The 27,444-nt window shown below is 39.1% G+C and overlaps 1 protein-coding gene across 1 annotated transcript in view; it reads left to right on the top strand.

Moving 5' to 3' along the window:
* The window catches only part of UTRN (utrophin), a gene marked incomplete at its 3' end in the record, with an annotated part of 391,562 nt that overhangs the window by 326,056 nt on the left and 38,062 nt on the right, over window positions 1-27,444 (top strand). Inside the window, exons 59-63 of the mRNA XM_081998557.1 lie at window positions 5,111-5,172; window positions 6,173-6,247; window positions 13,707-13,908; window positions 22,637-22,722; window positions 25,273-25,430. Of these exons, the coding sequence (XP_081854683.1) occupies window positions 5,111-5,172; window positions 6,173-6,247; window positions 13,707-13,908; window positions 22,637-22,722; window positions 25,273-25,430 (583 nt within the window). The remainder of the gene's footprint in view (window positions 1-5,110; window positions 5,173-6,172; window positions 6,248-13,706; window positions 13,909-22,636; window positions 22,723-25,272; window positions 25,431-27,444) is intronic.

The raw sequence follows: 27,444 nt of genomic DNA, 5'->3' as shown, positions 1-27,444 counted from the left end.
TTACCCTGTCATTTCTCACTGTTGTTCTTCTAACTGTAATTTAAGTGCTCTTCAGCTGTGTACCTTTCAGTGCAATAAATTATTAGATATTTGTACTGTGCAGAAGAAACAAAAGGGTAATACAGAAAGGGTCACCCTGAGTTTAATCTCATGCAGGGCATTACATCGGGAGACCAATTTCTTGGTATAATAATTAAACTAATCAATATCAAACTCCCTTGTCACCTGGTTATTTTTCTGTAATCCTGCAAAGAGGCTGGCATGACCACCATCTTAAAAATCCCATTTTATCACCTCCTATACCATGCTCAACTTTGTGGGGCATGGGAATAAAATGCTTTCTGCTTCTCCATTTTTTTCAAGACTCTTCGGGAAGTCTTTCCTGATTTTTGGTTTATGCCTATATGTGGAAGAGAGAGAGAACTAATGGAACTGGGAAATTTAACTTTTTTTTTATTCTAGCTAAGTCCATAACCCCATTCTTAGAAGTATTAAGAAGTATTTCCCTTAGAAGGGAATATAAAATATAATTTGCAGAAAGACATAATACAGGGTTCAGTTTTTGAGACTTTCTTCAGTTACCAGATCCCGTGCTGGTCTTTGTTTTCTATTGAGGAAATGCAGTAGTACGTTTTCTCTGGAGGGATTTAAAAATATCTGCATATAAATTGCTCCACCAATATACATTATCCTTGTAATGCATTGTGCCGACTCTTTTTCACCACAAAGAGTATTTTCTAATGGTCTTAAAAAAATATACAGTATCTAGGTAAAGCACCATGACTTATTTATAAAGTGAGGATGATGCTATACCATTTGAAATTTGGCAAGAGAGCAAAGTCAGAGTTGAGTGCTGTTGATTCATTAGTGATCAGTAAAGATCCTGATTCAGTTAATGTTTTGTGCAAATGACTACAGGATCAGAACGCTACTTAACATAATGCCAGAGTACCATTTCAGTGTTTGCTCTTGTGATGTTTGGCACTGATTATCAACACAGGCATAGGCCTTGTCTGTGCTAAGAAGTGATAAAAACCCCACAAACCTGTCTCTAGTTTTCTTTCTTGTAGACACAAAGCTAAAAAAGAATAATTGAATTTTTTTCACAACTCCATGGGCAGCTTGAAACACCTGGAGATATACAACTTATTCCATTCATTTCAAGAGGACTGTTCCCTTATTTCTAGAGATCATAAGTTAAATGATATGCCAACTCTTTCTCGGCTCTTTATTTACAACCAAGAAGTGTTTTTAACAAGGATTATCTTTGCCATTTATAATTAGAAAGCTGCCAACAAACATGATGGAGAAGAAACAGATTGTAAGGGTAAATGTTTGTCATTTAAGCTTTAGAGCACTTCATTAATATGTAGTTTTTTAAATTTGGAATATTTTATGGTTATAATGTTTATTTACACAAATGCATTTAGACTTTTTAAATGACACTGTTTTGTCATATAGTCTCTTCATAGATGCATGTTTTGCTGCGTGGCTTATATTGTGCCAGTAAGTTTTGGCAGAAGAGACCTGGGAGACTTATTCTGAATAACTCAGTCTTTTGATACAAACTAAAAAAATAACACTGAGTGAGTTCTTTTGTGGCTCAGTCAGTGAAACATCTTTCACATATACATGTAAAATAAATACAAAGAAATTGTATAATCTGTTGTTTATGAATTTCCTTGTTCTTGTAGGTCTGATGTCTTGTGTGTTATTTGTGTTTATTGAACGAAGTATCAGACAAGCATCCAAGTCTGCTTTTACTCGCTGGGCAATTACTGCCAGGCAATTGTAACTGTTGTGGTGCATATTTTAGAGTAGGTTGCTGTGTCATGAACTTGCATTAAAAGGAGCTCTACAAGATCCTGGTTAGAAACATCTCCCCTAATTTCATCGAGACTGTCTCATCTGTTAAAGATGTTGTAAAGTTTCTGAACACATTTCTCAGTGCCTGATTTGCTTGCGTTAGTCTTGCATCAATAACACAAAATCTCCTGTAGCTACAGCAGAGAAAGATGGATCTTATTTCAAAAAGCTGCTTTACAAACCAAATCACCAGAAAGCACTTTGTCTTGCATTGTCTCCTGTTTGGAGCGCCTAATAAAATGACTCCTTTCTCTGACAGTTTTATTTGTAGTGTAGGAAGGTTATCTGCTCATCCATTTTTTTCTTCCTGTGAAAATCAATTTCGTTCACATAAAATTCCCTGCATATTATGAAATTGTTATCTAACAAAACTTTACATTAAGAAATTATTCTAATGGTTTTAAACTGAAAGAGGGTAGATTTAGACTAGGTACAAGGAAGAAAATTTTCATACTGCGAGTGGTGAGACACTGGCCCAGTTTGCCCAGAGAGGTGGTAGATGCCCCAACCCTGGAAACATTCCAGGTCAGGTTGGACGGGGCTCTGAGCAACCTGGTCTAGTTGAAGCTGTCCCTGCTCATTGCAGGGGGGGGTGGACTAGATGGCCTTTAAAGGTCCCTTCCAACCCAAACTATTCTATGATTCTGTAATTTTAACATGATAATTTCTTCAAAAGCAGTAAACAGGATTTGACTCAGCCAAGTTGTATGTTATTTACATGCAGTGTTTGCACTGCACTAGTATTTTAGCATTTAAAATAGACTGAAATGTACTTTTATATATAGATATATTTAAAGTTTCTATCACGGTACTGCCACCTACCTTTACTTTTGACCCAGAAGTTTGAAGGTGTTTTAGTTAAGAGCCTTTTCTCAGAAAATCCTAAGAATCCTTTTTTACTTATAATGTTGACAGTAAAATAACCAGTCATGGTCCTTTTTTGTTTTGTTTTGTTCATTTGTGGTTTGGGTTTTTTGTTTGGTTTTTTTTTTTTCCTTGGTCAGAGAGTTGAAGTGAAGTAATTTCTTAAAACAAGCCTTATTAAACTGATCACATACTAGATCCATTTCTGTGGGCAGTTGCAATGGGTTTTTTCAACAGAAATCAATTCTAAATGTTCGACATGATAATGATGGCATTCCACTTAACATGATAGTGCAGACATTGGGCAGCTTCAGGACTAGTTTTGAGTTTATTAAATAAGTGGATCAGTATAAGTCATTATATTATGTTTTCTGTTCCTGTTTACTGAAGTTGTGTATGTTCTTCTTTCTAATATACTGCAGAGTTTTTTTATAGCAGGGTTTTTGAGAATGTTGAACAGTCAGTTGCCTTTACCTTGGCACAGCACCAAACCCAGATACATCCTTTTTGTTGTTGCTGTCTTCATGATGATTTATTGGTGTGCCACTTCCAGGGAAATAATTGTCAAGCTGCTTGTTTTTGAAATTACTTTTCTGGAGAAGGATAAACATAGTATTGTTTTAAAAGTGTCTTTTCTTTCTAGAAACTGCAGAAACACTGATTTAGATACTGGTGGTATGCCTTAGCTTTGGAGTTTAGCATGTCAGAACTTTGACCACCTCATTCAGAATTTGAAACATGAACGTAATTCATGTGATTATTATCAAACTGAATCCAAATAAAAGTTTCAGTTCAGGAAAATGTGTTCAAATATAAAGAAGTAGTTCAGTGTTCATCTGAATTGGGGAAGGTTTACTATAGTATTTCAGAGTCAATCAAGGTCTAACAAGAAGTGGTTTTTTTGATTGCATGTTGTATAAATCTCTCTTGTTTAAATGTAATCATGTGCAGGGCTTTTTTCTTTTTTCAGTTGTCTCCTAGGGAATAATCAGAAAGAGGGAAAAGAGGATTTGTACTTACTGTATTAATAAGAAATACATATCTTGTCTTCCATGGAAAAAACCTCACAAAGTTGTGGTTGTGCCAGATATACAAATGGGACCCATGGAAGAGAGAGTTAAGCCTAATGACAGAGAGAAGCTGACTGTGGACACCTAAACCAGACTCAGAGCTGGAAAGGTCACACTGGTGAAGTGGTGATCATATCCCCTATGCAGAGATGCAATATATGTGCTTTCCATTAGTGTATCTTAAAGGGTGATGTAAAGAAGGGCCCTCAGCACTTACTTTGTAGCTTGCCTCCCCTTTGTGGTACCTGTCCTGTCTCTGTAGCTCTTTGGATCAAGTACCTTCTATCACATTTATTTTGCATCACTTAGTATAAAAAGGTTCATTCTTCATTGGTTTCTCAATTGTGCCATTTAAAGTCATTATTTACAACCAACTACACCTGTATGTGGGGAAAAAAAAAGTGTGCACATTAAAAAATTTTAAATAGAAATAAAGATGAAATAAGTGGTAGTCTGTGCTCATTCTTGTTAGGTTTGCTAACCTAGCATAATTTCATTTTCATTATTAACTTTTAAAAGGAGTGCTATGATCTTTTTAAGACAACTTCTCTAATTTTCTTAAAAATCTAATTCAAATGTAAATACTTTGTGAGGCAAGAATGTGCAATCATTCCAGCAATTAATATTCAGAAATACAAGTCAAGTGTGGCTTGTAGAAGGGAATTGGAGATTTTTGTAGACCTGACACAATACACATTTTGACCCCACGGCTGCATACCTGAAACCTTGGTGAATTGAAACAGCAGTGCTAAACAGTGGCTTAAGCGATGCTGCCTGTAGAATCTGTCTTCTGTGAGTCCTGGTATAGAACACACCCTCTAAATGAAGATACCTATTGATTGTGTGTGTGAAGAGTGATGAAGCTTTCCATTAAATGCGTTACAGGTAAAGTTTAAAATTGTTGTATGTGTTCTGATGCATTTGTTCAGATACGCAACGAAGTTTGAAATAAAACCTCAATGCTTTTTTATTTTTGAAGTGTTTTTATAAATGTTTTTATTGTGCTACAGCAGCAGGAAATTTTGCATTTCTACCTTATTAGCATGCCTCAGCTTCAGGATCAGAGTTCAGCTGACAGTCACACTTAGAATCAAAAGTAAATACTGTTAAATATGGGTGGGCTCTTGTCAAAACACTTTGTGATTGAAAAGTCAAGGAGCTGAGTGATATAGATCATGTGTTTTAATTAAAGAGCTGAGGGATTTCCTGGCACTTAAACACAGAAAATCAGAATACCTTTGGGTTTTTGTACTTTGCATTGTGTGTGTACGTGTGTTGCCTGAAACTTTGATTACCTCATTCCTTTGTAGTCATGAGACACAGACAACCTGCTGGGATCATCCTAAAATGACTGATCTCTTCCAGTCCTTAGGTGAGTGCATTTCTTAAAATAAACCATTATGTGATGTTCATTCCATGAGTAAAAGCCTGCATTTGTCTGCTGACCATGTCTGAGTTGCCATGAACTCTGTATAACAGAGCATTTCCCACTTTGCAATGAGACACGTGTTGCAAGAAGCCTCCTGCCTTGATCACGTCACGTTTATTGCCTTTCAGTAATTTTAATTCTGAACGGTGTGCTCTGGCTGTATGCTTTAATGCAGTGTCTGCTTTATTTCTGTTAAATCCACGAGGGATTGTCCAACGATGAAGGCTGGATGGGTGTTTAAAGCAGTATGCTGGTCTGCAGTGAACTTAATTTTCGTAGTAAATGAGAGCAGCTAAGCTATCAGTAAAAGTTAGACCATATCATGGTACTGGTTCAACACGCCCTGCTAACGTTTACATTTAATGTGAAATCTTCCTTTTTAAGGAGCGAAAAGGTAAAATACTGTTAAGTGAGGAAAACTGTTACTATACCCATCAGTTTCTAAAATAGAGCTTATGGCTAGCTGACTGTCTCTTTCAAAGCACTGTTTACAAAGCCATGGCATAGAAATTATGGCTTAAAAAGCCATTTTTCTCTGTTACTGTGACCTTTGCTGCCCTCTGTTTCCTGTATGTTGTCTGATGGAGTTGTAAATTATTTGAGAAATGTACTGTATTTGAGCACTTGTCTGGAAGCTACTTAACTCTGCATAATATTTATGTAAAACTATTATATGTATATGTATTACATGTGCCAAGATAGTGTCTGGTGTGCCAATCTCTGAAGACCCTGGGCTGTCAGAGTCAGGAGGCTTTCCCTGCAGGTGGACGGGACTGAGGTCCCAACTTCCCAGTTTGTTTTAATTGTTCTGATATATCCTATTAATTCATTGCAGAGAAGAGAAGGGATATCAGATTTTCTCCAAAATGTGAAAATTTATGTGTAAAGGAAACGTATGGACTCTGTTTTTAGGGCTGCTCATATTTCTGTTCTGCTATTTCAGCTGACTTGAACAACGTACGCTTCTCTGCCTACCGTACGGCCATCAAAATCCGAAGACTGCAGAAAGCACTGTGCTGTGAGTTTGGCCTTTGAGACAAATTGTTTCTCTACAGAACTTGGGGAAAGTACTTAAGCTTAAGTCTAGCAACATTAATGTTTCACAAGGGATCAGATACACCCTTGACAGATTGTCAACCAACAAAATGGCTGGAAGAACTGCCAATAGTAGGTATCATTATTGCAAATAAATAACATCAATTAATGAAAAAAGGAGTGCAGCAGGTAAGTTGAAATGACATGCCACCAAGAATACTTTGAGAAGTGATAGGAAACTAAATATTTGACCTCTTGAATATTGCATGCTGTTCCTGATACAAGCTGATACAAACCAGTGTGAAATGATGTGAGCTAAAATCCTGACCTTTCAAATAATACTCAGGTATTTTATTATATTTTAGAGTTGTATTCCATTTTTTGTAAGTGTTTACTGCTGCTACATATAACTTTGAAAATACTTCTACCTCTCAGAGGGATTATCTTGCTGTGTGAATTCCAGTTAAAAAGGAGTTCAGGCCACTCAAAGTGGGAGGGGAAAGGATCTAGATCTGCATAGCTGGTTATAGGTAGTTGGTATTGCTGTACATTTTAATCATAAAAACCTACTAGGACAAAACAAACTGCTATTATTAGCAGCAATAGTACATGTATATATTGGGGATGTGGGGAAAGGTCTTAAATTTACAGAATCACAGAATCTTCGGGTTGGAAGGGACCTTTCAAGGTCATCTAGTCCAACGCCCCTCCTATGAGCAGGGACAGCTGCAACTAGACCAGGTCACTCAGTGCTCCGTCCGACCTGACCTGGAATGTTTCCAGGGATGGGGCATCTACCACCTCTCTGGGCAACCTGTGCCAGTGTCTCACCACCCTTAGTGTGAAAAACTTCTTCCTTATAGCTAGTCTAAATCTGCCCTCTTTTAGTTTAAAACCGTTACCCCTTGTCCTATCGTAACAGGCCCTGCTAAAAAGTCTGCCCCCATCTTTCTTCTAAGCCCTCTTGAAGTACTGGAAGGCTGCAAGAAGGTCTCCCTAGAGCCTTCTCTTCTCCAGGCTGAACAACACCAACTCTCTCAGCCTGTCCTCATTTAGATAGGAAATAGCAATGCATTTAGTATGTACTTTGGATATTCTGCCCAGACCTGAGTTGGCATTTGTCCCTGTTCTTAAGCTATCTAATAATTCAGCCACAGCTCACTCTGAACAGCGCATAGATTTTGTCAGCCATAAAGGATAGGTGTCTACTGAGGAGGTTCAGCTGTCTAAATTACTTCATTTCCAAGGTTCATGCTTGTATCTCCAATTTTGTGTTCTATATTTGATAGGTATTTAAAAAAGCATTTCATATTACTTCACAATTATGGTTTAATTCAGTAGCAAGTTGTGTGACTATCGTCTTCAAAGTTTAGCAGCCTCAGAAATAATGTATCAGGAGGTCTTGTCCCGGCCTCTGGACTTGGGTCTTATCTCTGAGTCACACAGCAAGTACTGCACTGCAGTTCTAGGCTCTTGCCCGAGTCTTCTGTGTGGACCAAACTCAGAGTACTCTTTGGAGTCATCCTGACACTGGTATTTCTGCATTGTCCTTGGGAATCAGAGTGAGAAAAAGAAAGATGGTACTTTTGAGGGGGAACTGCTCAATGTTTATGTTAGAGACATGGGATTGAACTAATAGTTTGATGTAATACAGAAATGGTTTATACTACAGAGAGAAGCAAGACGTGAAGACAGTATAACTGAAAGGGCAGAAGGCTTCAAAGGGAGCGAGATTTTGTGAGAAGGCAGAGAAGAGAGGGTGTGCGGAAGAAAACTAGCTGAAACAGAACTGGGGAGATTAAGGTGTACAAAAAGAAACGAGTGCAAAAAATTCTGTTGTAGAGATGATGAGAATATGAATTTTAAAAATTATTAGGCCTATGAATGGAAAAGAAAACACATAAAACCACACATCTACAGGAAAGAAAATAGGGTGAAGTAGAAAAAAATGGAAACTGGACAATTTGGAAGGAGATGTGGGTTGTGAATGAGTGTGAAGGTTTAGACATTTTGAAAGGTCTTGGCAACAGCTGGTATAAAAATGTTGTACCAACATTACCAAATTTTCTTGTTTAAACTCAGGAGTCTCTGCTGTGGAAGGACTTTTCAGCCATGAAGGGTATACAGTACTGCAGTCTGAGTAGGAAAACAAGAAGGGCAAAGACATCCTAAAGAGGCAAGCAAGGAAGGAGTTGCACAAAGTGGGGTCTCTCCCCACCCTCCAGGTGGCTAGTTTTCCTTCCAGCCTAGAATTTAGCAGTCTGATCTTGACAGTAGCTTCTTGCCTGGACTTCAGATATGCATTATACCAAATCAAGCTGTGCCTGAGATGTTAGCTAGCTACTCCAGAAACCTAGACTGCATCTGTGCAACAGCACAGGCTCTTGGGAGTACCTCTTGCTGCTTCTTGATATGCTATGCTGGCTTCTCACAAAATTTTAAATCAAGTTTAAGATCTTGGGTTCAAGTTCTTACATTTGGAAAAAAGCAGAACCTGTCCTTTGAAAAATTATCTGATGGTATTGAAAGAAAAACTGTATTTCTTTGGAACAGCCTAGAGCTTCTCTGTGCAAGAGATATGGTCTCACCCGAGGCTATAGTTTCATCTCCCAGCAAGACTAAAGAGCATTATGAGCTTTCTGCTTTTCAGCGGCTAGGGTGTAAGATATGCATCAAAACGTACCTAAAAACCAAATGCAAAGCAAGAAATGAGAAAACAAAGTAAAATTCTCTTGTGTGTGCTGCTCCCCAGGGAAGAGTGAAAAAACAGACTGGACATGATGGATGCTAATCAAACTGCCTATTTCTGACAGGCATACAGATTGTCTAGCCACTTGTATAGAACAAACTTGATGTTCATTACTTCTAATAAGTTTGAGGAACATACTTCCTCCTTTTGGTTTTACTGTAAATATGTAAATTTCTGCCATAACTGCAATGGTTAGCTCTCTTCATTCACAGATTTCAAAAATGCATTCCTATCAAAGTGAATAATGTTTCCAGTTTCAGGGGAGGGAGGTGGAAGGAGGACAGAGGGAAGTAGTAAGAAGTAAAGAGAATATTCCAGTTTGAAAAAGCCAGGAGTAAAACTGTCATGTCTACAGATCCAATCTGCCTTGTTATTTATCAGGCTGTTTGCTTATTCCATCTCTCTGCCTCATGGGAGGAGACAAAAGCCAAAAAAATCTTTGTCTTTGTTACATGGACATATTTGCCCGCGGATTGGTGTAATCTGTGATAACACATTGCAGGTTTTTAAGAAAAACATTACAGATTATCCACAAAGCTAAATGCTATAAGAATTTTATGTCTCTGAACAGGAACTTGTTATGATCTGGTCCAATTTTAGGACAACCTTCAAAAATATAATCAGTGCTGTTCCTTTTGTCATTGTTTGCTTAGTGATTATTTCTTGCCAGGGAACAGGTCAAATTCCCTTTGACTGTGATGATTCTCTGCCTGATTCTGCCCCAGGAATGGCTGCTGAGGTAGCCAAAACACAGCACGTGTTAGCACCTTCTCTCTGAGGAAGGGGAGAGTGTTTAAGCCCTATCTAGAATTCTTTTCTTGACTTTTTTTTGTTGGTGGTTTTGTTTTAAGGTAGGGCAAGAGTCATCTCCTGTGCCCCTGCCATTCATTCTCTGGTCTGATTTACTTTAGTCTTCCATTGTATTTCTTGTAATTTTAACTGTGGATGTTTTTTAAAGGTGTTTGGATGCAGAATGCTTCAGAAAGGCTTATGTGCTAAGGCAAAAAGAATGTCAAAACAAATCACTAGAATGAGGTCATTGTAAACTGTAAAGCATGACAAATTGCTGTCACAACCACAGTGTGTATAACTGCAAAGGCCTTTTTGGTGAGAACTCTAAGGGAACAGCTGGAGCAGGATGCACAGTCCCACTTGCACCTAATAGATTTTGACTTTGCAGTGAAGACTGGTAACAGTATTAGTGCTACACAAGCAGATTCAGGAGCATGTAATTTGAGGACTGCACTTCAGAAAACTTTGCTGATGTCAAACCTCTCTTCTGAGTCTTTGGTCTTGGTAAGTGTCAAAAAAACATGGTTCTGGGGAACTTACTCCCTCCCACTTCCCTCACCCTCTTTTAGAAGCAGGAAAGTAGAATCATGTTTCATCTTGTTCTGTTTTTTGGAAGGTAAATTCCTGCAGAGACTAATATATGTGTATATGTACCTACATGCATTTATTTTGCAGGAAGCTGAGAAAGGTTGCAGGTTCTTAAATTCTTAGCTTCTGTGTCTCAGATTATGTGGGTCAGACGTACTGAGAGCACTTTTCCACTGTAGCAGAAGAAGAATGGGGCCAGAGAGAGTATTGCGTGTTGAAGTTTTACCAGGCAGCTATGCAGTGCCAGACCTTGAATTATATTTTATTCTCATGCAGCTTGCTTTAGTTCATTTCAAGAAATTATATTGCCCCAGGTACTGAAGTGTAGTACTGGAAGGGAAAAAAGGAACAAAACCACCATGTATATTCAGAATTCTGTAACTGAGATCCTCTAGGTGATTTAAAATTTAAAAATGCTAATAGGAATATCAACTTCACAAGGCTAAGGAACAAACATTAAGGGACAACAGACTAAAAGCATGGGTCATGTAGACTTCCCTCAGCCATCCAGTGTTTTGCAGGAACTGCTGTCATTCACAAGGTCTTTCTAATACAAACGCTCCAGAGCAATGCCTGCCTATTTGCTGTGGGATTACAGCAGCCTCAAATTTGCCATTAGCAGCTACATGTCATTACTTGCTCCTGAGTCAGTCAGTCACATCTGCTTGAACCATGCTGAATGATGCGGTTTCTTATAGTTTTCCTTTGGGAAAGTCTTCTCGCTGCAGAAAGGACCCTTGTGTCCATTTGTTGGTTAACAGCAGGATTCGTCTTTCAGAACATCTGAGCAGATGCAGAATGGTACTGCAAAAATGCACTAAAAGCTGTATACAGTAGGCTTCATGCCAGCAACAGCATGTGAGTCTCAGGTTAGCTTTTCTCCATCTGCATAAACACAGTTTATTTTAAAACTTTCAGAAATGGAAATATAATGAGTAATGAGAAAATAATTCCTCTCTACATCAACTCAATCTAGGAGCTCTGCTAGTGGTTAGATCTTGCCATGCAGGATAACTGCCGGTACGCAAAGTTCACTCAGACAGGTGAGTGCTGAAGTAAGCAGGGATGGAAGTAGTTTTCCTCTGGTTGTTATCCATGAATGGTGTCATCCAAAAGTGTAAGCTTTGCTTAATTTGCATTAGTACAGCAGCAGAATTTCACTTTAGTATGAAAATACTGAAAGTACTTCTCCCAGTTCATTCTAGAATCCTTTGGCAGAAATGCGAATGTGAGATCTTAATGCCAGCAGATCAAGACGTGAAGTTAGCAGGTTTAGTCCAGTGTCTGTTGAATTAACATTTTCATTGCAAGGATCTGTATGTTAAGCCAAGCCCAGCATGCTACAACTTTCTGGCATTAAAAAGCATTTCAACATTGGCTTTACAAGGGGCAGGTTTTCAGTGCTGTCAGTCTGTTTTAGGAAGCTCCTTACCTGCTTTTAGCCAACCATTAAGTGCGTTACAAAAACAGGTTGAAAAAAACACCACTGCCAAACTGGTTGCAATAATTTTGAGGGGGTTTTTTCCCCCCCCCGTAGGTCATGAAGGAAAAGCATGAAAAGTGGCCATCTCTCCTGTGTGCAATATTTATGTGATTGGATGGAATGTTATAGTTTTGGAACTGGCTTCACCCGCTTCCCTCCACCCCTCAAAGAAGTAGTCTGTGTTGCGTTGTGGTGTGGGGTTTTTGGGGGTTTTTTTGGTTTTAAATACGCCTGTGAGCCTTTTCCAGTGTATTACATACTTTCCATACTGTTGAAGATTATGCTGCATTGTACTGCCAAATACTTTTAGCTACTTCAAGTCAAAGTAGTGGCAAGGTGTTTTGCTGCAATTAGCAGTATGCCTGTTTGGTAAATATATGGCCGGCATTTGTTTGCAAGCCCAAGAGATGGGCTTTTAGAAAAAAAGAAAAAGAAAATAAAAACCTAACAAATGTAAAACCCCTGCAAGTCTGATGCTGCAAAGTTAGAACAGAATGTAGGGATGTCAGTGAGGGAGAGAAGAAGTAAGGACTGTGAGGTGCTGTTTCTCATTTTGCAGCGACGTTAGGAAGGGTAGATAGAGGAAATGGGATTGGGAATGTAACCTTCTTTTGGCCTATAACCTTATCTTCTGGTAGGTGCTCACTGAGTTCTTGACAGAGTTGCTCATAGTGGTTAGTGTTGTCTTGCTCCTGCATTTTTCTGCTGTACTTATTTTCCAGCCCAAGCTAGACTTACCCGATTTGCACAGATTGCCCTTCTGGGGTCCTTATTTAACATTATGGGTGCAGAGCAATTTGCTACATATCTGAGATTGTCATATTTCATTTCCTTTGAGAGATGACATTTATAGTGTAGATATGTTACTGGCTCTCCAGAAACAGCTCTGTACGAGCTCAGAATATACTTCGACTTCATGTTGTATACACTATAGCAAGCATATTGATATATTGCAACTGTTGTTTTTGCTAAAGTCCTCACTCCTGTCAAAAAATGTCAGAGGATTATGCCACCCTTTGACTTACATTGTTCTTCCTTCTTTTACACCAAAATGTTGCCTCTTTTCCCCTTTGTTTTGCAAAAGGAATTACAAGAGCTTATTGACAGCTTTTTGTTTTCACAATGCAAAACCCAGATTTTCACAATCACATTTGTGTGGTTTTGGGGGCAAAAGCTTTGTCACCTCTAGGATATCCATAGCATCACCAGCTGCTTAAAGAAAGCATGCTGTAATAAAGGAGATAAAAATATTTTTCATGAAAGCATAGCATTTTGTGTTCTGGAAAACTACAATAAATAACTTCCCAGTGTCCCTCCCTGCTTTCTGTTAAGCTTTAATTTAGCAACTGCTGTTCAGTTAATCAGGCCTCAGTACATTCCTACTACATTTAAAAGAACATTGTTACCTAAGAATTTGCTTTGCTTTACATTTAATCAAAAGTGATAGTCATTTAATGGGATCCACTTTATGATAAACATGGAGAACCCTCTAAGCCTGGTGGAATCCCAGTGTGTGTACCTCTGAAGTTAGGATCCTCTAATTACACAGGCTCCTTCAGCAGCTTTTTTAATGTTCTTCTGAGCAGTGCAGTGCTATTATGGTGTTCTTGTTGATTGTTTTTTTAAACACATAGTACCAAAATGCTGTTGACTTCAAACGGGCAACAGTTTTTCACTATAACGTCACTAAATGAAAGCTACTTCTTGGCTAATTGTCTGCAGTGTTTGCTACAATATGCACGTGAACAAGTATTGTGAATGCTATGCTTGAGCATCTGTATTCACATCTTTTTTCTTTTTCTTTTTTTTTTTTTATTCACCTGTTGTTAGTGGACCTGTTGGACTTGAACACAACAAGTGAAGTTTTCAAACAGCACAAGTTGAGTCAAAATGACCAGCTGATTGGTGTCCAGGAAGTGATCAGCTGTCTCACTACCATCTACAGTGGACTTGAAGAGAAACACAAAGATATGGTGAATGTTCCTCTCTGTGTAGACATGTGTCTTAACTGGCTACTCAATGTATATGATAGGTAAGTAAGAAACTTTTATTCACAGTTTGTACCCTAGGAATTTAATGTAGTAGTAACAAAGTATAAACCACGGAGACAGAATTGATAATCACAGAATCACAGAATCACTAGGTTGGAAAGGACCTTCAAGATCATCAAGTCCAACCATCAATCCAGCGCCACCATGTCCCTTAAACCATGTCCTGAAGCGCCACATCCACACGTTTTTTGAACACTTCCAGAGATGGCGACTCCACCACCTCCCTGGGCAGCCTGTTCCAATGCCTGACCACCCTCTCAGTGAAGAAATTTTTCCTAATATCCAATCTAAACCTCCCCTGGTGCAACTTGAGGCCATTTCCTCTTGTCCTATCGCTAGTTACTTGGGAGAAGAGACCAACACCCTCATCGCCACAACCCCCTTTCAGGTAGTTGTAGAGAGCGATAAGGTCTCCCCTCAGCCTCCTCTTCTCCAGACTGAACAAGCCCAGTTCCCTCAGCCGCTCCTCATAAGACTTGTGCTCCAGACTCCTCACCAGCTTTGTTGCCCTTCTCTGGATACGCTCCAGCACCTCAACGTCCTTCTTGTAGTGAGGGGCCCAAAACTGAACACAGGATTCAAGGTGCGGCCTCACCAGTGCCGAGTACAGGGGCACGATCACTTCCCTACTCCTGCTGGCCACACTAGTTCTGATACAGGCCAGGATGCTGTTGGCCTTCTTGGCCACCTGGGCACACTGCCGGCTCATGTTCAGCCAGGTGTCAATCAGCACCCCCAGGTCCCTTTCCGCCGGGCTGCTGTCTAGCCACTCCTCCCCAAGCCTGTAGCGCTGCATGGGGTTGTTGTGACCCAAGTGCAGGACCCTGCACTTGGCTTATTAAACCTCATACAGTTGGCCTCTGCCCATCGATCCAGCCTGTCCAGATCCCTCTGCAGAGCCCTCCTACCCTCCAGCAGATCAACACTCCCACCCAACCTGCTGTCACCTGCAAACTTGCTGAGGGAGCACTCGATCCCCTCATCCAGATCATCAATAAAGATATTGAACAAGACCGGCCCCAGAACTGAGCCCTGGGGAACACCGCTTGTGACCGGCCACCAGCCGGATTTAACATCGTTCACCACAACTCTCTGGGCTCAGCCATCCAGCCAGTTCCTCACCCAGCGAAGAGTAAACCTGTCTAAGCCACGAGCCGCCAGTTTCTCCAGGAGAATGCTGTGGGAGATGCTGTCAAAGGCTTTACTAAAGTCCAGGTAGACAACGACCACAGCCTTTCCCTCATCCACTAGGCGGGTCACCTGGTCATAGAAGGAGATCAGGTTGGTCAAGCAGGACCTGCCTTTCATGAACCCATGCTGGCTGGGCCTGATCCCTTGGTTGTCCTGCAGATGCCCTGTGAGCATCTCAAGACCAACCGCTCCACAATCCAAGATTTGCACATGTGACTTACCAAAAATGCTAGACTTATGGGACTGTTCTGTATTTTTTCTGAGTATTTTCTTGAGGAAATGTTCATGACAATAGAAAAATTATAAAGCCTTAAGAAGTTCTTTAATAAAAAGTCATATCTTTTGATAATTTTGACTCAATAATGAAAGTGCAATTGCTTGAAATGACCTGTTTCTTATGCTGTCCTGCTCAGATACACTGAACTAACGTTACACTGCTTACCAAAGAAACATTGAAAGGGTTTCAGGAAGTGTATATGTGAATAGAGAACTGAATACGCTGCTTTAGCTGTGTTCCTACTGTAAATGTTCCAAATTGCCCAGACTGATTGCTGTTCATACTAGATCCTATTTCTGCCACAGGTGGGGACAGTTTTGTTATTTACTTTGCACTTGGTTACTTGCATGCCATAATCCTGGCTGAGCTCCCTGTCCTGAATGCTCTGTTGAGTGGTGGTTGTTGTGATCCCAGGGTTAAAGCCTCTCTGATTCTGGAGGCTCAGCAGTGTCCTGGTCCTGGCTCACTTCCCGCATGTGCAGCTATCACTCCTGTCCTGAGTGCTCGTGCTGTGTGATCCACCTGCCCTGGTCCTGGCAGCAAAGCTGTATTTCCCTGGCGGATTGTGAGTTTGTCTCAAGAATCTTTCAGGATGCTTACAGTAAGAACTTGTGGGTTTATTTAAATGCACATCCACTATTTCCAGAGAGAGCACTAAGTCTCAGAGGACACGAAAAAGTCTATTCCAGAAGCCCTTTGTGGTTTTTGCCAGTCCTTTCTGAACCCCCAGACACTTTTTTCTTCTGCTGAGTGTCAAACTCTGACCTCTCTGCCCTGACCCGCACTATGTCAGCCTGCATGACTTAAAATCAGTATGTTTCTATTTAGTTGTGCTTTTGAGTTGTGAATTTGTTGCTCATTTTTCATAGTGGTGTTTACTATTTTCATTTCTCTTCTGTAGTAAAAACTGAGAAAAGACTTGGTTTCCATCAGCTGCTCCATTCCCTGTAATGTGTCTCCTTACATTGCTTGAGCAAAGGCATTTCAGGACTCCTCTGGAGCTGACTAAAGATACAGTAGTGCAGTACCTGGGATGGTTGCTTCAGCGTGTCTAACTGGCCATATGCTTTAGTTCACAGTTATACACAGAATTACAAATCATAATTTCTAAGCTGCATGAGGTTGGTTAGCAAATTTCTTCCCTTTCTCCCCATTTGAAGATGGACAGAGCAAAAGTATTTCTTGAGTAATGATAGAAATTCTTATATCCGGCTTTGCAAAAGACAGCTGTTACTTCTTGGTGTATGCATTATCTTCACTATGATCACTCACTTAATCAGTGCCAAATTCTAACAGTCCACAGCTTTTTGCTTTTTTACCCCCAGAGAATTCCACACCAGTAGTCCTATACTTTGTGTATATTTTATTTTATTTTGTTTTCAATTTAAGTATTGTGGTAGGGGAGAGGGAAGGAGGGAACAGAGTACGTATGACCATTTATTATTTATGTACTGACTACCTATTATGCTTTGGCATTCGAATATTGCTGTTTAATATTGTGACATTTCTGTTAGTTGGACTCCTCATCTTTACTGCTTGAAAATTGGAGACCCCATCAAATAATGTCTGGGACTTCTTCCTGCAATTATTTTTATTTTGCAGAGGTCTGTATTGTGGGTGAATAAACACACGACTTGCAAATAGAGCAGTAGATCAAGTGGGTTGCTTGACTTAAATGTTACTGTTTATTTAGAATAAGGGACTTAATAATGGCAGAGAATTTTTTGTAATTAATAGTTGGGTTTTTTCATATTAGTCACAAATCCATTATATTTTCTTCAGCTTACCTCTGCTTCCTACCTTCAGTTGGAAGTCAGTTGTTTAATTTGTTCATATTTAAAATGCACATAATAAGCAACAAACCTTTCTTTCAGTAATGTTTCCTGTTGCTCCCATTTCCTCTTGATTATTATGTTGAAAGCTTTAGTGTAGATAATTCAAGCTGATGAAAAACTTTAATCTTCAGTCAAACTTTGAAAAAATAGAGAATAAAGGGTTTTTGAGATAAAATTACTTTTTACAATATGTTCCCTTGCTCCCCTTTCAAATCCACTCCAGGAAAAAAAAAAGCTGAAAGAACAGGCACCAATTTTGAGCTGCCCTTTTTTTTTTTTTTAATTGGCCTTTTGGAAAAAACTTATTTGTGTCTTGGCATTTCCATTGTTTATGGCACTGGTGTTATTCACATAGAATGTTTCAAATCGTTAAACTGCCTACAAAAAGCATCTGTTAGTCACATGCTATTAATCTGAGATTTAATTACCGATTCACAGATTGATGGCAAACTGGGTAGTTCTTCAGACTTACCTACAGATGTCTTTGGCCCTTAAAGTGAACCAATTTATTTTTAGAAATAGTAGGCAAGTCTGTTGTGTTCTGGTATTTTCTGACACATCAGGAATGATTCATTCTTCAAGCTGAGGAGAGAAGCATTAAATTTACTCGGTGACTTTTACTTCTTGAAGGACTCAAAGGTTATTCCAGGCAGCAACATCTGCCCAGTAAACTTTTTCCAAAGTTAAAGTTCCTTCTTTTGGTTAGTCCAGAGATCTTTATTTTAAATGAAATTATAAATAATTGTGCTGCATTTTACAATGAGAGCTGGGGGCGAATCATTTCACCAGGCCTTTGTTTAAATCATCCAAAAGCAATAGCTGGTGGATATTTTTCTGGACTGTATACTCTCAAATTTGGTAAAATCTGCAAAAGTCATTTATACGAAATGAACTGAAAACTTTCAGTACTAATGGAATAACTCAACGCCCCTTGAAATGAGCTGGTTTAGATATTTTAAAGTCTGTCATACATAATATAGAATGCATGTACTAATTGTGGGTGATGACTCTATGGACATTAGGTAATTTTGATTGAAATAAAGAGACTTTTACATGCACTGTTTTTTAAAGTCTTGCAATGTTTATCTGACTTCTTGTATTTCAACTTCTACATTTTCTTGATTTTTTTGTGATGTTAGTACACTTTTGATAATGCATTCTTTTAAATTTTGTTTCTTTGGTGCATTAGTCTAGGAAGGTTATCTATGGTATTGCATGTATGCTAACCTTTTTCATATGACCAAAGCTGTCATTCATCATCATTCTTTATGGCCCAGGCTTCCCCTGAGGAACTAAATCTTTGTTATTTATTGTTGCACTTACATACCTGGCAAATTCTAACACCAGGTTGAATTAATAACCCAGGCCTTACCAGCATGTTAAATTCAGCAAAATCTGAACTTCTGAGGAATGAGAAGGATGAGAGACCTGCTCAGTCAGCCTTAGCTTTATGCCCTGATGTTGACATTAGCTGATGGAAATTTTCTGCTCGCACTCCATTTGCATTCCCTGTACTGATGATAGCTCTCTTGATTCATACAGGACTCTGCGGGAACAGCTTGGCAGGCTGTCATAGTAGTAAGAAGCGCTCTAGGAAAGACGTGGCCCTCTGTAGGGCAGGAAAATGATCTCCTTTGTCTCCTCTGTGGTTGATCAAGGGGAGGCATCTGTGAGGACCTTCAGAGAGCTACCAGGCTGCCTCCTGTTGCTGGGTTGTGTAGATAACTGATAGGTACCATCCTTGGCAGTCCTTAATCGTAGTGTCAACATTGACCAGGCTTAAGAGCTCTTTGACAGAAGTCACAACTGAAGGGGGCTCATCCTCTTACTAGTGCCTGGTGTTTTCATGCTGTTGTCCCCTACCCTCAGGGGACATAGGTTTCCTCTGGACTTGATATTGCTTATCTTGTTTTCTGTTGATTTCCCAGTCATCCTTATTGTGTATTCCTGTTTGCAATCTCTTGTACTTAATCTTATCCTCTGTCTGGCAACTTTTTATTACTGAGCTAACCTCCTGTGTGCAGCTGTGCCCATCACTGTTTGTCCCTTTGGCATTCACATACTTAGGTAAAATGCTTATATATTATGTCTGGCTACACCATCATGCTGCTACAGAATACTTGCATACCATTGTTGGTAACAATAGTTTTATATGCCTATATTCAACAATCTAATATTAATTATATCCTGATTAGTACATTTATAATTGATAGGTGTCACAGGTCTCTCTTTCCTCTCCCCGTCCCCACTAAAGCAATAAAATTCCAGTTCGCTTGGGGAAGAAGAATGTCAACATCATATTATGTCCAGAGGGACAAATGGACTTTAGTAAACAAGAACAGTGCTTCTGACAAGCAGCTATAATTGTTTTGCCATTTTTTACTTGAAGATAGGTCAGAGGTCAATAATGTGCCATTTTTATACTGCCTTTCACTGTTGTATTGACTGAGAATGGGTGAGTTTGCTCTAAACCACTTAGTAGATGTATAATGGTTCACATTTCCCTTCATCAGGATCAGAACGAAAAAAACCTGAGATGCTTAAAGTGGTCTTATCAATTCATTTTGTAATGACAATAGTACTTGGTATTGCTATAAAGTGTATCTGAATAGTGTGCTGGCACTTCATCCTAAATACTTGACCCATAAATTCTGCATGAATTCAAGCGTTAAAAAGTTTGCTGAGCCTTCCCACCGTAAAACCTTGATTTCTAGATGTTTGTACACACAGAACAATTAGATCGTTTTGCTTCCATTCAGAGGGACCTTGACAGGCTGGAGAAAGGGGACAACAGGAACCTTGTGAAGTTCAGTGAAGGGAAATGCCAAATCCTCCTCCTGAGGAGGAATAACTCTGCAACTTTCCTGACTGGCTGGAAAGCAGGTTTGCAGGGAAGGCCCTGGGGGTCCTGGTCGACACCAAGTTGAACCTGAGCCAGCAACATGTGCTTGTGGCAAAGTAGGCCAACAGTATCCTGGGCTGCATTACGAAAAGCATTCCCCGAAGGTCGAGGGAGGTGATCCTTCTACTCTTCCCGGCATCTGGAGTGCTGGGTCCAGTTCTGGGCTCCCCAGGACAAGAGAGACATGAACAAATTGGAGAGAGTCCAGTGAAGTACCGTGAGGATGATTAAGGACTTGGAGTATCTGATGTATCAGGAGAGACTGAGAGAGCTGGGACTCTTCAGCCTGGAGGAGAGAAGTCTCGGGGGGATCTTATCAATGTGCATAAATACCTAATGGGAGCAGCAGAGAAGATGGAGCCAAGCTCTTCTCAGTGGTGCCCAGTGACAGGACAAGAGGCAGTGAGCACAAACTGAAACACAGGAAGTTCCGCTTAAACGTATAAGAAAAAGATTTTTTTAATATAAGGGTGATTAACAGTGGCACAGGTTGCCCAGAGTAGCTGTGCGGTCTCCATCCTTGTTGATATTATAAACCTGACTGGAGATGATCCAGGGCAACCTGCTCTACCTGACTGAGCAGGTGCATTGGTCTAGATGATCTCCAGAGGTCCCTTCCAACCTCAGTGGTTTCGTGACTCTCTCTAAGGTGGGAAAATTTAAACCATTGAATTGGAAGTGTCAATGCTACAAAGTCTGTAGGTTTGGTGGGGGTTTTTACTTGTATATATAGTTGCAGTGCTAATAATCAGCTGTTTCCAGGAAAAAGGCTAGGGGGAAAATATGTTGCTCCTTAGAAAAATGTAATATTGCAGGCTTTGTAATTCTTTTTTATAATTTATTGAGGAAATTTTTTGTGCAAAGGAAGTTTTTCACAGTCCCTATAACAATCTTCTAAAATCTGGAGAAGTTTGAAGCCTCCACATATATGCCCTGACCTTCTAGCTGCAAATTTTTTCTGAATTTCTGCCTTTATTAAAGAAATGCTCTAATCAGTCCTGAGTTAAATCAAACCCAAATGAATGTTCTGCTTTGTTTTTCCATTGAATACAAAGTTAAAACACAGAAACCCTACACAGGAAAAAATGATGAAAGAATTTTATCAAGGTTGCAAAATGAGCCATTTACATGTTAAGGTATGCCAGAATGATGTAGTGTCTGTGACTGAAAGAGGTAATTTGAAGCTAAGCTTGAACATATAAAATAAGTGTCACTTTCATAACATTCTGGAAAATTGGGTCCTGATTTTCAAACTAGGCAGTAAAAGTAATGGGCATTTTGATTAATTTGGCAATAATTTCTCTGTACCCCTGTTCCAGTTTGTGGAATAGAGAAGATAATACTGTCTAGTCTCACTAGACTAGATGATGGTTGTGAAGACAAATGCATTAATATTTGCAAGGTACTTAGCTAATTTACTGAGAGCCCAGGAGTAAATTAATAATTTTGTATTCAGCACAACATTTGTGAAGTAAATCAGGCAGCAGACCATAAGTTGAATGGATAGGACAGAAGGGTATGTAATAACCACTCCAGAAGTAATTAAAGGATATATCACTTCTGCATGACAGAATGGACGAAAGTAATGTTTGGGGTGATACTAATTTTAGTATTGTCTTACTTGCTGGTGAAGGACCCATCTAACCTTAATTGCAGGGATGTGTGTATAATATATACAATTTAACTACTATTTTCATGATTTGTTTTACATGACTCATCTAAAGACAAATTGCGTGGTGTTTTTTGGTCTTTGAAAGAAGATATCATCAGGTCTTTTAGAAATATGTTTCTGTACTGATCTTTTGAACTTTAAAATTGCCCTTTTCTATGTACCCTGGTTTTATTGCTTTTGGTGTTATCTTTTTGAACAGTGTTTGTCTTGCAGCTTTAAAATCACTTACTTTGGTACCCATTTAACTGTTCTCAAGTTGCTTAAGGTTTAATATGTGTTGGATTTGGGCATTATTTTTCTTACATGTTGGACAATATGAACCTGAAGTCACATTACTTAAAAAGAACAACAGTCCCACATTGTTTAATTACTGCATGTGGTTGGCTGTTTATGTCCTGGTAGACATGTATATCAGAGCATTTTAAACATACAAGGGAAAAATTAAGTGAAAAAAATTAATGGATTACTGTGATATGAAAATTTGGTTTTATTTTGCAGTCCTTGTGTTTCACACTGGGTAATAGGCTTTCTGCTGCGTGCTCATGTATTTTTTCTGTGTATGTCACATTATTAAGTCATGTTGAGAGCTTTACAGAGCTAACTGTCTGCCCTTTTGGAGTCATACGAACTGTTTTGACATGCAAACCACTTAGAAGGTGAGCTGAGCTTTTGTAAGGGAAGCATTCTTAATGTGATTTGTAGTGTTAATTTGTTTTGAGAGTAGAAGTATATTTGTAGTAGAACTCACCAATGCCTTTGCATTTTGAATAGACTTGAGTAGGAATGAAATAAAATTAAACTGTATTAAATTGTCTTATCTTTATAATTTCAGTGGCCGAACTGGAAAAATTCGAGTGCAGTCCCTGAAAATTGGCTTGATGTCTCTTTCTAAGGGCCTTTTGGAAGAGAAATACAGATGTAAGGAAGAATGTATTTTATAAAATGCTTGCATCATATAAATGTCATGTGCAATAACAACACACGTTGTAGCAAAATTTGTAGTAAAACATTTCTCATGTCTGTAGCAAGACAGTTTTCTTGTAGAGTAAAACAGAATTGTTTTCATTATCATCAGTGACAATGGAGAAAGTTGGACTTATATCCTGACTGGAAAGTATTGATGTCAATTATGCATTGTCATAATGCACAGTATTGCGCTCCCCAAAAGCGAAGGAGAATGTAGCCGGGTGAAGATAGAGAAGTATTCTATTTGACTGATTCTGTTCTCTTTTCTGTGTGTGTATGGTTTGTTTAGGGAAAAATCAAGGAAGTTGGTGCTGATTGGAACAGATAGATATATCTCATAAAGGAAGGAAATACATCAAAATCCAGTAATTGTATTTTGTGGTCTATGAGAGTTGATCTGAACTCTGAAAATAGTTTTCCAGTATCTGTGCTTCCTGCCAGAATTGTACAATGAAAGTTTAAATTATGTTGATTTAAGTAATCTCACAACCTTGAGAAATACTAAGTAATATAAAAATATTTCATACAAGTATTTGCGGGAGCAGAAGTGAATTGAATAACTTTGTGGCAAAACCCCCTGACAAATACAGAACAAGAGATTTAGCACTATATAAGAGCATCCTAGGTGATGGACAGTTACATATTATGAACGTCATCTTAAAATTACTATTCTTTGCTGTACTTCCTTGGCACATTTCGGAAACACATGCAAAATGTATAGAGACTGTATTTGCCATGTATGATTGCAGCTCTGCAACAATTTCTGCTTTCCTTAGAAGTATTTGTAGGTAATCTTGGTTATTAAGGTTGAGCAAAAGTACAGGTACCTTAGGCATTGGGGTATATTTTGGAATCTGAACTTAAGCCCATACTAAGCCTTTGGGTTTTTTAGTTTCCTTACATCATTTGACATATCTGTGAATTAGTCCATAACTAAAAGAGCTGGGCGGACATACCTTTGTTCAGTAATGACAATTCAGGAGGAAGTCTGCCATTTGGTGTGAAATAAAAAGCTGTCATAAAAGCTGTATAGGAGTTAGTTAGGCTAGGGATAACAGAATGATAACCCGACCAAAAGGTGGCTTAAAAAAACTCAAAACCTGGGAATAGACTCACATTAAATTGCTATCAGTAATTAATTAGTATACTTACAGTTATCAAATACAGACACTGAAGCAGAATGAGGAAACGACGAGGCTGCATTCATTTTTATGTTCTTGCTTTGTGTCTAGTAGTAAAATAAAAATGGCAGCTGATGGTGGCTGCAGATTTGCATAAGCCAAGTTAACAAGGGTGGGCTTTTTCCAGAAAACTGCTGTGAAAAGTCCTAAAAAATCAGTGCAGAAAAAATCAGGACACTTTTGTACCAAGTGATCGTAACTTCAACCTGAAATACATCTGAAACTGAAATAGTTGCTCGGCTTCTCAAAGCAGAGAATTAATAGTCAGATAACACAACTTTTTTTTTGTTGTTACTCCTGTTCTGGGCCAGGCTTTGATATCTTTATTGTCAGCTGTATTGTCCTTACGAACCATAAAATTGTCACAAAACAAAACTCTTCAGTCTGAAAGAAATTTTGTGGAAGAAGGAAGGAAATAACGGCGTCAGGTAGTGGTGGTTGGCCTGTGGTGGTTATGCAGAAAACACTTAAGAAATATTATCTGTACTGCAGACAGGCCTATTAATTCAGTGCTTTACTGTTTCTCTTACGTAGGTAGAAGCAATATCTTTCTTTCCAGTGTGTGTATCTGAAACAATTTTCTTGATCCCTTCAGCCTCAATTTTTTCTGTTGTTACAGTTACCCTAACGTCCACTAACACCGCCGGACTTGACACCTACCTTAGGAAAAGGGAATCAGTGAAGGGAAAGTACATGGAAGCAGACATGGTTATCCAGGAAGAAAATGTGATTAATGTTAGAGCTTGAGTTCTCTTCCTGGCCGCTGCTTTTGCATTAAGCTATTTCACATGACCAGCTCTGACTTGTGGTAGTTTCTAGTCTCAGTTCAGAGCAAACATGCTTCTGTCCCCGGCTGGTCAAGGATGGCACAGCCTTTAACATAAGATACGGATTTCTGAAATATTATTTCCTTCTTCCCTAGTGATAATATAGAAACCTTAGTAAATATTAGGGGGGCAAGGTGGTAATTATGGATTAGAACAAAAAGCTGTTCTGATTTTGTAATGTCTCTTCTGTTTTGGCACACAGCTGCTCCTGGGTAAAACAGGAGCTGCAATGTACAGTTTTATCAAGAGATGCCATAAGAAGTTGTATAGTTTCCTTCATTCGGCCTTACTTCTCTCATTTGTATGGTTATGGATCAAGAAAACATAGTCAAAGTAATCAAGATTAGATGAGAGTGTACTGTTGTAAATGGGACGGTGGCCATCTGTAACCACAAGTGGATTACAAAAATTATAGAGCTCGAGCGCAGTGTTACTGAATAAAAGGGGGTGTACCTGGAAATGAAATGAGCCAGTGCCTCTTGTCGGCATTGCAGATCTCTTCAAGGAGGTGGCAGGCCCCACAGAAATGTGCGACCAGAGGCAGCTTGGCCTGCTGCTTCACGATGCTATCCAGATCCCGCGGCAGCTTGGGGAAGTGGCAGCCTTCGGTGGCAGCAACATTGAACCCAGCGTGCGCAGCTGCTTCCAACAGGTAAGATAACAGAGACCTGCATGTGAAAAAACACCCTCTCTCTGAAGTCTTAAGATTCACTTTTACATGGTGTAAAAAGAAGAGAGGAATTTAAAAACATCCATTGAGTTTTTGAACAGAAATTAATATGCTCCTGCAACTAAATATGGGAAGTTATTGTGAAAATGCAGCTGTAAAAGATGGTTTATGGTTTAGGAGAGGATCAAAGAAATTACTTTTTAGCAAAATGAATATATAAATCTTTGTGGGTTTGACAATATTGGCTGCTCTAAAAACTGTTAAAAAATTATGTAGCAGCCAATTACCCTGCTTTGCACCATTCAAAGCAACCTGGTACCACGAAAACAACGTGCTTTTCCCTGCTGGAGCAAGACGTGATCTCAACAGAGCAAGGGGATGATGTTGATAGTCATTTTTTACCTTGTGCATCAGGAAATTATTTAGCATTATTTTACTGACAAAAGAGCTTGCAGTTGCACGAAACTTCAAGCATAGTCATTTATATATTGTGAGCCTTTATGCAGCAGAACAGAACATGAAATAAAACTGTCTTACAGCCTGCTGTTCAGCTCCATGCTACATGCAGGGGGTTAATGAGGCTGCAAGGAGTGTCTGTTTAACGAAGATGAGAATTAAAAAGAGGATGTTGTAATGGAACACAACCTAACTCAGATTTTGTCAAGGATGCCTAAGGCTTCAACTGTTTGCTAGTGATAACTATACTGCTTGAGTGTATTATTTCTGTTAAAGTGGTTGCTTTGAGCATTGTCAGAATATATATATCGATTAAAAGATCACTATGGCATATATAAAATTACTGACTTTAATATTTCTGATTTTCTTGAATCCAGTATTAAATGTTATACTGAACTTTTAAAGCATTTTTTCTTTTGCCATTCTTTCATAGACATTTCTACATTTTCATCCAGTGCATTGAAAAATGCAGTTGTGCTAGATTTTTTTCAGAACTATTAGATTCATTTTTGGACTCTGAGATGACTGGAATTGAAAGAGTGTTTGTCCAGATCATGAATACTTTGTTAGATACTTAGGGAAGTTTGTTTGACCAATTAACCGTGTAAAACTTCCCCTGAGGTTTTAACATTGCTGCTTCAGACAATAAGGGATGGTACTTGACACATCTATCACTGGCCTCAAGTAGTTCAAGTCATAATGAAATAAATTATTCATTTGTTAATGGCAGACTTTTTGTGTCACAGAGGAATGATCTTTGTGGCCCTCAAGGATCTGCCCCATCTCCCATGCTGTTCAATTATGGGAGAGGGGTGCTAGCAAGGTAGTGTTTAAATACTTGATGTTGTGATACGATTAATAGTGACATTGAGGTTGCATCCCTCATCTTTCATGAGTAGCTCAAGTTCAGTCCCTGGAAGGGACTAAGGACCTTTCTAAAGAAAGTGTGCAGCTACACGACGGTTATTCGCAGCCTAGTGGAAACAAATATGTTGCTGGTGGGGAAATCATGTTACTCTCTTTTTTCATGCTGCTCTCTCTTACTGGCAAAAATAAACTTGGACTATGAATAGATTAAGAAGCCTAGTGTTGCTTCTTGTCAGGTGTTTACCATTTAAGAATAGCTTTCATTGTATTCTGTTACTTCCAGTGAGCTCAGAAAGATGACCTCTGTTCTTATGGCTGACAAAGTTGTTGAGGAATGTAATACCTTTGCAGCTAGGCTCCTCTGGTGGTTACAACTTAAAGAGAATGCTTCTTAAAAACAATCATACTAATACTTCAGCTCTGCCGTATTCTTACAATGATCGCCTAGAAGTCACAGATTTCTTTCTTGTTATTTATTAGCCTGTTTGTTTAACGTGCTAACTTGGAAGAATACCCTGGGCTCAGAATACAATAAAAGAAATTGCATGAGTCTCATAGCAATTAGTAGACACATGCAAGCACTACTGAATTTTAACAGGCTGACATTGATCTTAATTCAAAAGACAACTGCCTTTGGTGTGTCTGAACTGCAGAACGTGCTTCCCTTTCATGC

This window comes from Phaethon aethereus, assembly GCF_964289735.1.
Source record: "Phaethon aethereus genome assembly, chromosome: 3".
NCBI classification, from domain to species: Eukaryota; Metazoa; Chordata; class Aves; order Phaethontiformes; family Phaethontidae; genus Phaethon; species Phaethon aethereus.
Note: the sequence above shows the minus strand (reverse complement) of the source record. Positions and strands in the feature narration are given on the sequence as shown.